Source organism: Colius striatus, chromosome 5 (assembly GCF_028858725.1).
Source record: "Colius striatus isolate bColStr4 chromosome 5, bColStr4.1.hap1, whole genome shotgun sequence".
Classification (NCBI taxonomy): domain Eukaryota; kingdom Metazoa; phylum Chordata; class Aves; order Coliiformes; family Coliidae; genus Colius; species Colius striatus.
This window is the reverse complement of record NC_084763.1, coordinates 28,756,709-28,774,048: the sequence shown is the minus strand read 5'-3', so window position 1 is coordinate 28,774,048 and position 17,340 is coordinate 28,756,709. Positions and strand designations below refer to the sequence as shown.

The window sequence follows — 17,340 nt, the reverse complement described above, 5'->3', positions numbered from 1 at the left end:
GGTTTATGTCCTGAGATGAGGTGCTTCTAGTCCCTCTGTGCTCTCCTTCTTATCCTTACTACCTTATTACCCCACAGTTGAGTGTAGAGAAATTTCTAGTTGTTTTTCTACCATAAGTTCATAAATGGTAGATCTTCAGGATATTTCCTCCACAATTGAAAGAATTTAATGATCATCTGGGGCTTGGGTGCATTTTTCAACTTCCCTTATTACTTATTCTTAAACAGCTGCAGTTATCAGCAGAGAAAATAATTCAGACCATCCATTTTTCCTTCCAGGACCAGCAAAAGGCAAAAGGAGAAAAGAACAAGTAGAAAAAAAGCCCCCTTATGAGCAGACTTGTTACTTCTTTCTGCTAAAAGCAACAGCAACAACTTAAAATTTAAAAAAAAAAAAAAAGAAAGAAAAAAAAAAACATGCAAAAAACCCTCACAGTTTGATGCCTATGTAAATATGAGTTGTAAATATGATTCTGACAGCTTTGAAATGGCTTTGCAGTCCTCTGGAATCCTCTAGGATGACCACAGTCAGATAGGCAAAAGAGACTTCTACAAAGTTGCCTTTTGGCTGGATTTAGACACATTGGTCATGGGAAAGGCACTGAGATGCAGCAAGAGGGGCTGCTCCCTGGGGAAGAGGTAGGGGGCCAGAGTCAGCCAGTGGACAAGGCCACTGGAGGCCAGTGGCAAGCCAGTTGACAGGGTCCTGGCCCCAGCAGGAAGGAGACTGTCCTGCAGCACCCATTGAGGTGAGCAGGGGACCACCGCTGGGTGAGGACTGGAGATTGCCAGCTGAGCATGCCAGGACAAGGCAGGTTCACAGGCAAGCAGAGCTGAAGAATCCAGAGGGCCCTTGGCCTTCTGACAGCAGACATGTGGCAACGTGGCCGACAAACACAAGTCTGCTTTTTAACCAAGGAAGTCTTACTAAGAAGAAGGTGAAAGGATATTTTATCAAACTGATGGACTTCTGTGGTGTTTCAGTAGGTCTTCGACTTGTGGGAATATTAGATACATAAAAATTATGATTTATAATGAGAAGATTTTAGCTTTAGTAAAGTAAAAGAGTTGTCAAGGAAGAAAGAATGGAAAGGAAGTTGGAAGGGTATGAAGCCATGAAACAGTCAATGTCTCACTTCTTGTAGGCAGAGATGGCCTTGTCGTTCAACTTGTGAGACAGCTATCCATAGAGGAACCACATCGTGTTACCATCGGCCTAAACACAAGCTGGTAAATACATGCTTTTCCTTGCTGTATTTCTATCAATCTTGTATGTTCAAGACAGGAATAAGCATTTGCCCTCAGTTTCTGCTCTTCCAACTCTGAAGTCATGCTGATACCAAGCTTCCCATTTGCAAGCCCTGCAAGGCTTTTGCAATCTTCCTTGAAAAGCTTAGGCATTGTTGGCACCTAATAATATGACCAACCTTGACATTTGAAATTCTAGTTTCAGTTCTGAGATACATTTTTCCTCTTATGAGGTTCTAAAAACTGAAGCAGACGAATGCATCATCAATGTAAAATTTTATGGTTTTTAATTTAATTGCTTAAGAATATTCATATGTAAACGATAAATATGATTGTTAATGAATATTTAATAATAAAAATCAAAATATCATTTATTTAATATTATAAAAACATATACGTAGCCATTTATAATTATTCTTTTTACAGAACCTAGTTATTGTTATAACGCCTTAAAAAATGTATGAGTCAAGCTGTAGATCCTCTCTACTCAGTGCTTTATTATTTATTATGTTGTGGCATATTACTTTTAGCATGAGATGTTACTGCATAAAGATAGGAATTACTTACAGTCACGCTACCAAGAAGTTCAGTATACAAGTCAATTATTACAGCAAAATGTACAACTGCGTAGCAATTAAGATATGCTGGTACACTTGGATTGAAGGGAACTTCTTTTCCAGTGATCTGTATGAAGTAAAACAGATAATAGCCTTCAATAGTGACCTGCTCTGTCCTCTTATTCCTTAGTATTCTTGATACCTAAAACCACATAGATAATTGCATAGAGAAAATCTACTATCAAACTTATGTACTATCTAGTGTGAGACAGTTTAACTCTGTGTGTGTGTCTATTCACAGTAAAAAGAAAAAGAGAAATTACTCTATTTTATAGAACAACTTTGAAAATGCCCTCAGGAAATGAATAATGAAAAGATAAATTTTAAAAAATCTTTCAAATAAAAATAAAATAAACCCACAGCTAAAACATTCATTTCCTTTTCTTTTCCCATTTCATCTTCCTCTATGCTTTATGACTGCTAATTTGCTAATTTAACATGGCATGTGTAGAGTTTTAAACATTGATCCAGTAGCATTAAGAGGTCCAAGTAAATTACACAAAACTGAAAGCCTGTGCATGTTCTATTTACCACTGGGATTTCCTCAGGAAGGCCAAGTCTAGGTTTGCCTGGTCCCCAGCCTGGCCCTTTGAATATGACAGAAAGCTTATTGCAGAATCCAGGTGTGGCCCAAAATGTGTTCCAAATATGAGCCAAGGGACATAACTGAAAAAAACGAGCAAGTAATTTTTCATTGTTAGTAAAACAAAATTTAATAAACCATTATATTTTATCCTTTTTTAGCTCTCAAGTAAATGATTTTTTCAAAGCATGTAACGAGAATAAATTATGAATAGATGAAGACAGTTAACAGTTCCGAAAATTTGACTGAAATACGCAGGAGTCATATCGAGCCATTGGTTTACTGTGAGGATTACAAAGACTTCTGCCCAGAGGAAAATCTGTCTCTCTTGTAATCAATCCAGTTTTTATCAGTATATTGTATAGCTATAGTTATGGCAGCTCTAAACTAGAATTTGGTTACTGTGAGCTTGACATGACATACTATCAATAACTAAATTACTTTGTATCTGCACTGGAACGGATACAATTAGACTGGCTGTGGTCATCCTTCCAGCTTTCAGCTCAGACATACCCACAGGTAAAATTTCGCATTCTTCGAGATGTCTCCTTGAGTCATGAAAAGCAAATAGGGATTTCAATACTTCTCAGTCCCTGAGTTTTGTACAAGGATCTTTTATCCAGCTTAACTGAAGCTTGGACCAATAAATCTAAGAAGCACCACACTAAGAATTTTTCTTTCTTTTAATATTTTTATTTAAAAAAAAAAAATCCTATATATAACGTGTTCTGAAGGTTTTATTGCAACCATGATGGCTGCTGTATAATGCTGTCAGCATAAATCATTCTAGAGCACCCTGAACAGCAAACATGAAGAAGAGACAAAAAAAGTAAAGATACTACACCATGGGATTATTTATGAAATAGTAACATTTAGAAAAGACAAACAGCAGATTAAAGACACATTTTTGTCTGTGCTTCACCACACATTGCTCTGCACATGGTAAAATGGACATCATTCAGTCCAAGGCCTGTTATATTGCCATTGTAATTAATTGTTCATTCTTTTGTATTGTATTTTCATGATGACTACAAGCTCTGCTTGTGCTCAGTGCAGTGAGTAGAAATAACTGTTTTGTAATGAAATACTGAAGAAATTCTAGGTAATTTCATTGATTGTGCAGCAATGTAAGGATGGCATCAACTGTGCCTAAGAGAAGTGTTTCTTTTTAACATGAGTAAAAATATCAGAATTGGTGATACAAAATATAGCACCTGCAGCATGATGGGATCAAATGAATTTACTGGATGTGTTAAGCCATATACAACTTTTGCATCTTCTGCCTCAAATGTTCCTGATGGAAGGGAAAAAAAACACAACCAACCATCAAGTCCAGAAGTACACATATCTTTGTCACAATAACTAAACATAAGAGAGAACAATATTTTTTTTTTACTTACCAAATATCCTGTCCCAGATAATGAATGTCCCTCCATAATTTTTGTCTATGCAGTAAGGATTTCTACCTATATTAAAAATAATTCAAGAGACCAGTAATTGCATATAAAAGAATACTTGCAACTGAATTATGAAGGGAAATCTTCATACTTAGCATCAATTTATAATCTAAACATAATTCTTAAAGGAAGCTAATCCACTACTTCTTATACAACTATAAAATTAATATTTTCTGACCAGGCCTATTGCACTCTTCCTACTCAAATTGAAACACACAAATCAAATGTGTCATACCTGAATTTTCTGTGAAATAAAAGGATTTATTTGGAGAATTTATTCAGTTCAAAAAATATTTATAAAAGATAAATTTAAAAGTAAACAAAAAAAAATTTACCAGGTTATACGTAAGGAAATACATTTATGTGCAATCATCTCATTAATAGCTTTCATCTATCTCTATCCTCCGTGCCATATCCATTTCTGCCGTCATTATTATTAACTTCAGTGTGAGGAAAACTGATCCTTCTATCTGTTTTCTAGGCAATGTATTTGTATATAAGTTGTCCTATCAAAAGTATGAGAAAAGAAATATTAATTACATATCCCTACATTTGTAGAGGTTGTCTGGAGTGACTGTAGAACACTTGATCAGCACCAGAAGGTTTCTGCTCAACTCTGATCTGTATCAGAGTATTAATCTGGATTTATAGCAGAGCAAATAAGAGCAGAGTGTCTCCCTCCAGGATTACCAATACTTGTGCAAATTTAAAAAAGTGGACACTTACAACACCACAGTCTTTTTAAAAACTCTATGCAATGTTAGAAAGACTTTGCACATGGAGTATATAACAAATATTAAAACATCCTCTGTACATATAAATTTTTTAGTCTGTTTGAAATTACTTTGTTCTTCCCTCCCTCTATTAATTTTTACTTGCTATCTCTGCATACTGAATGAGCCAAGGTCATCTATAAAATCCACATATACCTCAGATATGCTCATGACATTTTTCAGTATGCAGTGGAGTTCTTCTTACATATGCATTATGATCTTGAACATCTCTCAATATTGATGAAAAGTCAATCATCATGCACTTGAAGGAAGTGAGATTTTTCAGTAATTTAGATGGTTGAAATAAAATTCCACTAAAACCTTCAGTAATTCTTCTTAAATTTAAACTTGTATTTTCATACATTCCATGCGTGAATTTGAATGCAAAAGCACGTTAGTGATTGAGAAGCTCATGGTATTTTAGCAGTCAGGGAAGGAAGAGATATTTTTTTATCACTTGTCATATTTACAAATGCAGAATTTTTTTGCTGAAAGCCTTCAAATTATTTCATGCTATCCAGGCTTAATTTCTGCTCAATGACTAATCTTAAATGTAAAGATTTTAAAACCTAATTCAAGTTATAAATAAGGGAGTTTTAAAAACTGTGAAATTTCTAACTGGACTACTTTTGAAGCAATGTTCAAAATTAAAATTCTTCTGTAAAACTAATTTTACAGTACAATTTTAGTACTTATTATTATACTACTCACTACGCAAATAATGATCATTAGAAGTTACACTTTTAGCTTACCGTGATGAACTCTGTGATGACTGGGAGTATTAAGAATCCACTCCAAAGGCCCAAGGTTGGTGATAACCTGAAAAAAAAAGTAATGTTTCAATGAATTTTAAAATAGTGTGTAAGATCAAGAAGAAGGGAAAAGAGGGGGAGGAACTGCATAAAGAGAAAGTTTATCTTAAAGACATGTGCATAAAAAGACAAGAATGCAATTTTTTTCCCTGAATCACTTAATTGTATTAGTTACAAAAATTTTAATTAAAAAAGAGAAATTTAGAAAAAAATCAAGCTAAAATTAAATTTCTTTTTCATCCAGTAACAGATTTTCCTTTTTATTATCAGTTCATGATTCCATACAAATCATTTCACTCAAATTTTTTACCCATATTCATTGGCACTGCTTGGGATTCATTGTAACTCTAAGAACACAGTTACGTGAACACTATGCATCAGTAAATGGCTGGCACTGACCCAGAAATACACACTCCTCTTTCATTTAGTACCTTTGAGAGCCTACGCCTTCTATCAATACCCCTCTTTTACCCCATCACAAAAGCAACAATACAAGAAATCTGACTACAGAATGGATTGAAGTTAAAACTAATTTAGAAAAATTAAACAAAAGAAGTTTAACTGGATTAGTCCTGAATCCAATCCAAAATATGGTCACAAATATGCTGGCATGAGTCAGAGGCATGAGAAAGCAAACCAGCATAAAATCAGAGCGAGGCTGTGATCTAAAGCAACGATTCAACAGTACAGAAAATGGATCACTTCCTGGACTTTAGTAAAGTCTTTGACATAGTCTCCTACTGCATCCTCCTTAGAAATTAGCTGCCCACAACTTGGATGGACCTACTCTGTATTGGGTGAAAAACTGCCTGGATGGTTGGGCCCAGAGAAACGTGGTGGAGTTAAATCCCGTTGGTCACTGGCTGGTCAACAGTGCTGGTCCCCTGGGCTCAATGTTGGGGCTTGTTCTATTTAACATCTGTGGTAGTTTGCCCCTGGCTGGATGCCAGGTGCCCACCACACCACTCTATCACCCACCTCCTCAGCAAGCCAGGGAAGGGGAGAAAACGAGAATCTCGTGGGTTGAGATAAAAGCAGTTTAATAAATAAGCAGCAAAGCCACGCGCGCGGGAAGCAAAGCAAAAGCAGATAAAGCTGTTACTCTCTACTTCCCATCAGCAGCGATGTCCGGCCACCTCCCGAGAAGCAGGGCTGCAGTACGTGTAGCGGTTGCTTTGGGAAGGCCAAAAATGAACCTCACGTCCCCTTCCTGCTCCTCTCCCCCAGTTTATATTGCTGAGCTGACGTCATATGGTATGGAATATCTCCTTGGTCAGCCTGGGTCAGCTGTTCTGATTGTGCCCACCCACAGCTATTGAAGGTGGGGGAAGGAATGATGGAGGGACAGCCCTGATGCTGTGTGAGCAGTAGTCATAATATTGATACCAACAGTAAGCACAGCACTGCAAGAGCTGCTCTGGAAAATCACTACCATCCCAGACTCACTACAACATCTTTGTCAATGATCTGGATGAAGCAATCAAGTGCACTCTTAGTAAGTTTGCTGATGACACCAAGTTGGGCAAGTGTGTAAATCTGCTTTAGGGCAGAAAGGCTCTTCACAGGGACCCGGACAGGCTGAACCAAGGGGCCAAGGCCAATTGTATGATGTTCAACAAGTGCCAGGTCCTGCACTTGGGCCACAACAACCCCATGCAATGCTACAGCCTTGGAGATGTGTGGCTGGAAAGCTGTCTGGTAGAAAAGGATCTGTCGGTGTTAACCAGCAGCCGTCTGAATATGAGCCACCAGTGTGCCCAGGCAGCCAAGGAGGCCAATGGCATCCTGGCTTGTATCAGAAATAGCATGGTCAGCAGGACCCAGGAAGTGATTGTCCCCTTATACTTGGCACTAGTGAGACCACACCTAGAATACTGTGTTCAGTTCTGGGCCCCTCACTACAAGGAGGACATTGAGGTGCTGGGGAGTGTCCAGAGAAGGACAATAAAGCTGGTGAAGGGTCTGGAGGAAAATTCTTGCAAGGAGTGGCTGAGGGAGCTGGGGTTATTTATCCTGGAAAAGAGGAGGCTGAGAGGAGACAACATCGCTCTCTGTAACTACATGAAATGGGGTATAGTGAGGTGAGAGTCAGTCTTTTCTATCTGGTAATGAATAACAGGACAAGAGGAAATGTGTTCAGGTTGTGCCAGGGGAGATTTAGATTGGAGATTACGAAGAATTTTTTCACCATGAGGATTATTAAGCATCGGAACAGGCTGCCCGTGGAAGTGGTGGAGTCACTATCACTGGAGATATATAGAAGACACATAGATGAGGTGCTGAGAGACATAGTTCAGTGATGGGCTTGGCAGTGTTATGTTAATGGTTGGACTCAGTGATCTTAAAGGTCTCTTCCAACCAAAATGATTTTATGATTCAATGAAAATTCTTAATTGTTTTAGTACCAGATCAAAATGACAGAAAGTGACAATTGCTATAAACTCACTTTAATGATTCAAGCTTTGTCAGAAAATACCGATGAATTAAGTTTGTATCAGCAGAGTTTATGCTAAATTAGGTATTCTCTTGCATTATGGAGCAAGAGAAAAGGCAGCATTAACTTCAAATTTTGTGCTTTGGTTAGCTCAACAGAAGTGTGTGGGTACCAAAACACAGCAACCATTGCTTAATCTCAAAGCCATCAGTCACAGGTAGATGCAATAACTGCATGATCAAAAAGGACTTCTGTTCAAAGTATATCCTAAAATGGTATCTGTTCACCATGTTTGATTATGACCATAATGTCTTAATTAAATGAAGGGGGTGAAAAAAAGGCAGATGGCTAAAAATTTCTATTTCTCAAGAAAAAGAAAACTGAACCTATTACTTTGTCTTTAACAGAATTGAATTAATAAATTTAATACTCATCACAAGACACACTAGCTACATGCTGATGGAAATATCATCTGAGATAATAATCGTAACTGTGTGACTTTGAAGCTCAGAGGTGGTACAGAACTTTGTACCCAACCAAGCAAAAATCCATCTGAAATTAGCAATCCATTAACCAACAGTTTGACTAAAAGATAGCAAAATATTTTTTTTGCCAGATACTCAAAATCATATTCTAGAAATTTCCTTTGCTCTCAGTAAGTTTGCTAAAAAAAAAATGTTGTCAGTGGAAAACTTTTGGTGACAAAAACAATTATAAATATTTTATAAATATAGCCATATATAATTCCAACAAACAGAAACATATAATCTCTGGAAAGATTAATTTCTCCTGCAGCAGAACATGGCATAGAACATAATTATTTTGTTGAATTTTTTTAAATCCTGCCATCTTACTTGGGCAAAACTATAAGCAGTTCTTTCACCAAATTAAACTGTCAAGACTAGGATAGTAAGGGAATTTGTGCCAGGCAAGTTTCTGATCCCGGCATGTCAGTCTGACAGGAATTTACTGCAAACCACAATGAAAGGAATTAGGTTTGTAGGAATAGACTTGTAACAAAATGTAAAGTGTTACAACAAGAGCCCACGTTCAAAATAATTCCTAACAGGCATCAGAGAAGAGAAATGCAGTGTCAAGTACTTCATCTATGCATTTACCTTTCAGCTGTCAGTCTACCTGCTTTTCCATGCCTTTTTTGAGTCCAGACTTTTTTCTTGGAGAAAGAAGCTGATAAGTGATCATGATAGTAATCTGGCTTACACTGCACTTTCAACCAATTGCCAAAGCATATATAACACTAGGTCTTAGGCATTCAAGACAGTAAAATATTTTCAGTTTAAAATCACTTTGTATTCAAACTGGAATAAGATCTTTCACAATAGTCACATTTCAGAGGAAAAAAAAATAAATTAAAAAACTAAAAGTGATAAGAATATCAGAACGGCTCAGGTTTTGTGGCTTGTAATCAGAATTTTTAAAATAAAGCCTTCTGTTACTATAATTTTTGCATGCAGAAAAAAGTTTTGGTTTAGACATTTTTACTGGAAATTAGTTTAAAAATTATAAAAAGTATGGAAATGTCATTATTTAACATCTCTATTTCAAACTTCAAACTTTGAACCCCATTTCATACTATTGAATGGAAAAAGAGCCTGCTTGTGAATATAAAATATTATTATTCTTTGTATCATTATCTTGTGGTGATTCTGTAATACAGAAAAATACCTACCAATCTCTAAAAGTTGAAAAACCCAACTCTTGTCAAACGATGACTTTCCCTATAGTTAGACCAATATTGCTCAGGAGGTTATGCCTGTGTTTGTTTCCCCAATACAGACACCTACTGTTTTAAATCAATTCCTACCTCAAATTTTTCTTCTCTCAATTAACACATCATATGCACCTCAACTCTCTTGCCAGTGACCCACAGATGAACTGCAGCATTCCAGCAAAACTATTTTCCTGTTTGCTTTATTTTTTAAAATCCCATAGCCACAAAAATAATTTTTCACTAGCCAAAACCCTTACAAATGTATAAACTACCTAAAAATCAGACATGTAGGCATCTTAAATACACCAGTTACAAAAGCTTTGTCAGATTGCTCCACAAAACATTTTTTCCTCTTTCTTTTTTTTGAACAAACATATTCTCTCCATTTTACTTGGGTATCACTAAATACTAAAGCAGAATTACAGGCAATAATGGAAGCAATTCCAAGAGCAGTTTAATAAGTAAGGCAGGCTAACAGCTGCATGCTTAGCAGCAGTTTCCATACGTTACTGAATAAAACATGCTGGAATTGAAATCTTCATATATATAGTGAGAAGTAAATGTTTTTTTTTCTAGAATAGTAGTTCTTACATAAAGATGTTTCCTTTGTGACAGCAATCCCTAGCCTAAGGGAAAAGAACATTAAGCAATATCTCTTGCGGCATGTAAGCACCTCCGTTTGCGGTCTCAGAGTTTGTCAGCACCAAGGGAAATCTTTATTGCCTGGTACCTGCACCACTTCAATGTAGTTCTTGTTTAAATAATGAGAAAAAATCGTGACATGAAATCCAAGGGAAACTTTACATCTTGTGTAACAACTCCTCCTGTCACCACTACAACATGAATCTTTACACAACTCAGTTTCAACATGAATGTTAGGAAGGAATGTCAACTGAGTACAGCAGACAACGTTACAGTAAAACCATTTATATATAAAAAAGTCCTGGGCACGTTTGGTTTTTTTTTTCTCTGAGTACAAGAAAAGTTGTTTGTAGCACAGCTACATATCATAGTGTTACTGATCTGCAGGATGGGAAAGGGTAAACTCATCAGTAAGGAGCACTCTGAACTTAACTGAGGTTTCTGTTAGACTAGTTCGTAGTAAAATAATTATTAGTATTTACTTCATTATCAAAAACAAGGTAAGATTTTTACTCCTGGTATAAAATATGTATTTCAGGCAGTCTAGTGAGGAAATTTAAAAATAAGACCTTAGCTACATTCCCCCATAGAGCTGCTGTGTTAATTCAGGACAATACATCCATATATTTATACAGATGGCCCTGGTGATCAGATTTGCCCTGTGAAATCTCTACAGGGAAGCAGCAGAAAGGCAGAACTCCTAGGATGTTCACTTGTCTGCCAGTTTCACACTTTGAAATCCTCAGCAATCCCTGATTTATACATCACCAACTGTTTTCCTATCTGATTAGGTAGTTTTCTACTCCAGTAAGCATGTAAAATGAATGTAGCCAGATTTCCACACTGAGGAGTGAAAAAACAATATTTATAGTTTAGAAATATAACAAGTGAGAAGAATCAGGCCAGTTGGAATCATAAAGAGTTTCCTAGGAGGTGAATTTCTGATAAATCTGAATTGTAGGAATTGGAGGTGAAAGACTAGTTTTAATGGATAGTCTAGTTTAGGGCATATTTATATAATAAACACACAGCCTTAAGAAATGTGTTTATAATAAATTATCTTGAAGGCAGGCTGTTGTCACTTTTAATTGTTTTACATCTCAACCAGGAGGTAAGGTTTGAATAAAATTTGCATCTTATGTTAGTATTTCAGTTAATGCTTTCAATAAGTGGGTGCAACTTTTTTTTCTTCAAAGATCCAATTAAGCTTTGTGGGAAAGATGAGCACACACAGGACATTTAAATCAGTTTGTCCACTAAAAATGAGAAAAAACTTACTTTTTTTTTTCTTTAATTGCAGCATTACAAATAGCAGAGCATGGAGAAAGTCATTCTTTCAGTCATATATCAAGTTAAGCATTTTAAACAAACTTCAGGAGAAAAATTGCTATACATTTTCAGCCTTTTTCAGCAGCTTGACAAATACATGCTGGCAACTGTGGAGAAAAAACTCAGCAAGTAATAAATCGGTATGCCAGTCCTGAAAAAAACCTAAAATATCACTACGTGCAGCTCTTCACTTTCCTCTTTAAATAGATTAAAATATGGTCAGCAACTTACACTTTGTGTTTTTAACAAGCGAAGTTCTTTCAAATTTCTGGCTTTGAAGCCATAACTAATTTAAATAGGCTCTCAGTGAGTACAAGCTATGAGAAAAACTCAAGAATATCACATGTAACATGTTAAGATGGAAAACTAGATCTTTTTTCTTGACAGAGAGCAGTATCTCTAACTTATCTACACATTAATGTGGTATCTTTTTGTTATTATGTAGACTTTATTTTGTAAAATAGTTTTTTAGATTGTTTTGCAGAATTAACCAAAATGTATTGCATCTCTAAGTAGCTCATTTCACTTTAATCTTGGTAATTCTCCAGAGACATAACAGATACAAACAGCCCAAATAAAACTCTTAAAGTATGATTTTCAGTTTCAGGATTTCTGCAGGCAGATTAACAATACTCAAGCCCAAATTCTCTCTTGCAAGAAGAGACTTTTGTGCAAACACCAAAAGCCAACACTCAAACTCAAGGACTCAATTATTAGAATGAAAAGTAAAGTTCCTGCTTATGTTCTTATCCCAAAAACTTTTCATTTCTAGTGTCACTGATGACCTAGCTTAAACAGGGAAAGGGGATGGCTCCTCTGCCCAGATTGTTCCCCATCAAACACAAATCACTAATATAAGATGATTATTGGGGAGTAGACACTTTTTCAGTGAAAAAGGTCACGGCTCTTGTGCTGCATTTTGAACTCAGAACTACTGGGTACAGAGCACTACTCAGTTCCTTTAAATAAGTTACCTATTTTTTAAGCCCCTCTCTATTCTACAGCTCAGTGAAAAGAAAAGCTAGATAAGAATAAAATGCTAAACTCACCATGTCAAGGCACTTTTGGGTAAGGTCAGATATCTAAAAGTACAAAGGAGCACTTAGGTTTAAAAGAGGAGACTCATCCTAGGGCTACTAAGGTGCAAAGTCAGCAGTCCTAATCATCGAGATCCTAGGTGCCAAGGAAGGAACTCCAAACCTCATCCCACTATGTTTTTCTCAAAGTGCAACTTAGGAGGATCAGAAGAGAGTGCACTCTTATGACTGTTTTATTTTCTCTCTCTTTTGTTTTTATTTTTATTTAAAACAAAAAAAGCAGTTACTTCTTTTAACTCTAGAAAGATAACACTTTTCTGCCCTCAACAGTGGAGAGAAACATGGAAAAGTGGAATACCTTGTGCAGTTATTGCTAGTGTTTCCACATAGTGATAGTGTTGTTCACTTTGCTCTTCTCCACACTCTGGCATCTGCAATGATGACATGACTTACATCCTGAAAGATGTTCATAAAATCTAATAAGCCATTTTAGCAGACAGGCTGCATTGAGGCAGTAAGATCTCACTGTTTCTTGGAATGATGTTTGAGTTTTATTATCTATATTCTACAAATATCCTATCTGGACCTACAGAGGCACTATCTGCATTAAAGTAGTTTTATCTCTCTTGTATTTATTGATTTATTTGTTCTTCTCTCCACAGTAAATGCTTGAGTTGAGAGTTTGCTTCAAGGAAGCAATACATTTCTGAATGATAAAAGCACCACGTATCAGGAACTGGATCAAAACTTTTGTTTGTAAACCAAAATTTTATTCTTTATGCAAATTAATGATTAGTTCATTCCCCATTAGCTTCAGAATAATTTCTAGGATCTTTGTAACATTGCGAAAATCCAGCTTCCAGCAGTCTGTCAGATTATGTCATCTGTTTCTAGGAATTCCATTTGAATCACCTGTGTCACTGAGAGCTAACAAATACAATCCTGGCTATCAGACCAGAACTGCTGCAATGATCTCTAATTACATTCATAGTTTTGATGACTTTTAGATCCCTTGTAAACTGAACAGGATAGACATATCTGTTTCTAATTTGAAAGGCACATCAGAGAGACTCATGACCATCTTTTGCTATAGTAGCTAAATTAAAGAAAATAAGTTCTTTCAATAAATGAACCAAAGTATTAGAATACATAAAACAAAAAGCTTTTTTGGCATATTCTATTTTAATTCGAAGTGAGCTTCCAGCATCAAATTCAAGAGAGACTGCAGTATCACAATTACACTCAATATGTTAGATTATTACTGATTTTACTGGTGATGCCTTTTATTAAAAAAAAAAAAAACAAAAAACAAAAACAACAGAAAAAAACCCACACCATGTTTCTTATCTCAGACAGGTTATCATATCAGTTCACCGTACTCTGTTTCCACAGTGATCCATTCAATATCCCCTGTATACTACTATTTTGCAAAAAAATCCATGTTAAATATCAGTCTTTACTGATTGACCTTATAGGAACTGTTCACAGCATATTATATTAAGCATAAAGACAAAATTTTTTTACATACTAGCAGAGAATCTCTAATTTGCAAAAACAGAGATTGTAACTCTTTCCAAAAAACTTTCTCCAGCTTCACAAAACAACCAAAAGTATCTACTTACCGCAAATGCTCAAAAGCATTTTAGTCAAATCATTTTTGTCTCATTTATTGATCAAATTTACCATTCAGTTTTAAGAAACTAATCACTAAATTGCTTCTAAATTACTAAAGTACTGAAAGTACTTTGAGTAAACCTGGTTACACTTTTTTACTCCTTCATTCCTTTCTTGTTTAGGTAATGAGACTATGGCACACAATGTGGAAAGCATAGCTCTGACAAAATAAAAAAATGAAAAGAAATAGAGGATCAATCTCAATTATTAGACCCTGGGAGTAACAACTGAACAGTTTCTCTATTGCCTCATCATGTCACTTATCACATTGTCTTGAATACTTTATGATTCTTTTAACCATCATCCAACAGATGTCTCAACATTTGTCTCAAATAGCTTCTGCTTAAAAAGACAAAATTCAAAGTTTTCCATTACAGAAAACTGAGCAGAAGTCAAAGCCAAAGAAAGTCATAGACAGAAACTTGAGATCTATATGCACAGCACATGAAGTGCAAAATATTTTTTTGACAAATACGATACACTTCCACAACAAGTTTCAGTTTTACTGAACTGGTGTTTTCTGACAAAAACAAACATATTTTGGCCTGAACTGGTAGCAATTTCACAACTCTTTTTCCAGTCTGCATGAGGTATTGCCAACATTTTTCCCATTCCTTGACTGTTTTCATCCCTGTTACTCCTAGTTAATAATAGTGGCTCACCTTTTTTTGCTCCCAGAGTTTGATGAGGTAGAAAGACTTAAACAAGGGGAAAAAAGAAGACTTAAGAAACCTGACTTCCATGAGTACGGTAAAGGGCAGATTATAGTATTTCCTTAAATTAGAAAATTAAACAGAAACTAATGCATGTCAAAGATCAAACAGGGAAGGAATAACCTGCTCCTGCAATTACTACCAACAGGGATTGATTCAGTTGATACTTTCCAAATATAACTTGACATCTCATAAAAATTACAGCTAAACTAACAGAAACTAATTTCTGTTTTTCACAGGTGTCTATCAGGTTATAAACACACCTAACTTATTGGTTGTAATAAATGCATAACGGAAGGATATAGTTTAATATGAGCCATAGACCTTCTGAATCACCTGTGAAAACAAACTGAAATGGAGTATTTCTGTCTGTCAGTAACAGTCCTGAAACATTTTGTAGTTTTTGAAAAATTAGAATTTTAGGGTTTTTTGACAAAATTAGTTTTTTTCTACTCTCCTTACAATGTAGATGAGAATGGTCTAGTCATAGGAACATTTCTCCCAGAGCATTTAAGAGCAGATCTTCTGACTCATTACATTCACTTAAATAGCATTCGATACGTCCAAAACTTGTTTTCTCTTTATTTATTGACATCTTCTTTTTATGCACGATTACAGAAAAGTGTTTTCTTCAGTTGTTTTGGGGTTGTCTTAATTTTGGAGTTTTTTCCATTTTTCATTGAAATACATAAGTATGAGTTGGTGCTACACAGAGATTATTGAAAAATGTTTGGAAAATTTCTAACATAATTTCAGATTACCATGTACACAATGTCACAACCTACAGAAGCAGTGAAAAAAGGAGACTCTAGACAACAAAAAAACTTGTAATGGGAGAATTCAGTTAAATGTAAATAGATGAATTAAGACACAAAATAGATTTGCACTCTAGCACACACATCTTTTATTAATTACAGAAATACTTTTTCTGTATCAGCAGCCCATTCTGATTTATTAATACTATTTCTAGCGCTAAAAGAATCACCAAATGGTAGGGGTTGTAAGGGACCTCTAAAAATCACCTAGCCCAACTCCCCCTGTTACAGCAAGTCCACTTCAGTCAGGTCACACAGGAATGTATCCAGATAGGTTTTGAAAAATTCCAGAGAAGGAGACTCCACATTCTCTCTGGGCAGCCTGTGCCAGGGCTCCCTCATCCTCACAGGAAGTTTTTCTTTAAGGAACTTTTTGTGTTCCAGCTTTTTTCCATTACCCTATCACTGGACAATACAGAAAAAAATTGCTGCTCCATCCTCTTGACATGCACTTTTTAAATACTTGTAAGTATTAATGAGGTCCCTCCTCAGTCTCCTCTTCTCCAGGCTGAACAGTCCCAGATTCCAATCATTATATAAGATTTATGGTTTTTAAATGCTGTACTATTTCAACTAAAAGGCCAAAAGCTAATGCATGCCAAGTCTGCAGGAAATAAAGGAGCCTAACTGAGATAGAATGAGAGGTTACTTTTGAATATCGTGATTTGGTATACTGTCTTCACCGCCATATACAAGCCACTTGAGTTAAAATAAAATAGATCGTGTCTGATCTGTTGATAGGAAAGCTGGACAAAACTGATATAACAAATACTGAAGAAAGTCAAAGGTATAACACAGGAAACTTCTCTCAGCATTGTCTTGACATTCAGAATTAAAGTATAGGAAAATATCAGGGATCATACTTTGACTATAAACATTTGCTCTAGGCTGAAAATCACACAAAGTTTCAGCATAGCATGATCACTCGTAATGACTGAATTCAATTTAAATTAGTTCCCAAACAAACATCTTGCTGAGAAAATTTCATATACTTTCATGCTTTCTTATCACTTAAATGTCACATATTTCTTTCTTTTATAATATAAGAAATGGCACTACCCAGTTCTCCTAGAGAACTTATCTATTCTTGGCTTGGATGGGCATACACTTTTCTAGGTGAAAAACTGGTTACATGGTCAAGTCCAAAGAATTGTTGTCAATGGAGTGGAATCCAGTTGGCTGCCAGTCACAAGTGATGTACCCTAGGGCTCAGTACTGGGGCCACTCCTGTTTAACATCTTTATTCATGATATGGATGAGGGAACAGAGTGCACCCTTAGTAAATTTGCAGATGATATCAAGCTGGGTGGAAGTGTTGATCTGCTTGAGGGTAGGGGAGATTTACAGAGATCTAGATAGGCTGGATTGCCGAGCCAAGGTCAATTCCGTGAGTTTCAACAAGTCCAAGTGCCAGGACCTGCACTTGGGCCACAACAATCCCCAGCAGCGCTACAGGCTTGAGGAGGAGTGGCTAG

The 17,340-nt window shown here is 36.0% G+C and overlaps 1 protein-coding gene across 1 annotated transcript in view; it reads right to left on the bottom strand.

Annotated features, from left to right (window-relative positions):
- AGMO (alkylglycerol monooxygenase) overlaps positions 1-17,340 on the bottom strand; it is a 192,557-nt gene that overhangs the window by 86,355 nt on the left and 88,862 nt on the right. Inside the window, exons 6-10 of the mRNA XM_061997405.1 lie at positions 5,430-5,496; positions 3,848-3,913; positions 3,662-3,741; positions 2,396-2,530; positions 1,815-1,931 (exon numbers count right to left, since the gene is read on the bottom strand). Of these exons, the coding sequence (XP_061853389.1) occupies positions 1,815-1,931; positions 2,396-2,530; positions 3,662-3,741; positions 3,848-3,913; positions 5,430-5,496 (465 nt within the window). The remainder of the gene's footprint in view (positions 1-1,814; positions 1,932-2,395; positions 2,531-3,661; positions 3,742-3,847; positions 3,914-5,429; positions 5,497-17,340) is intronic.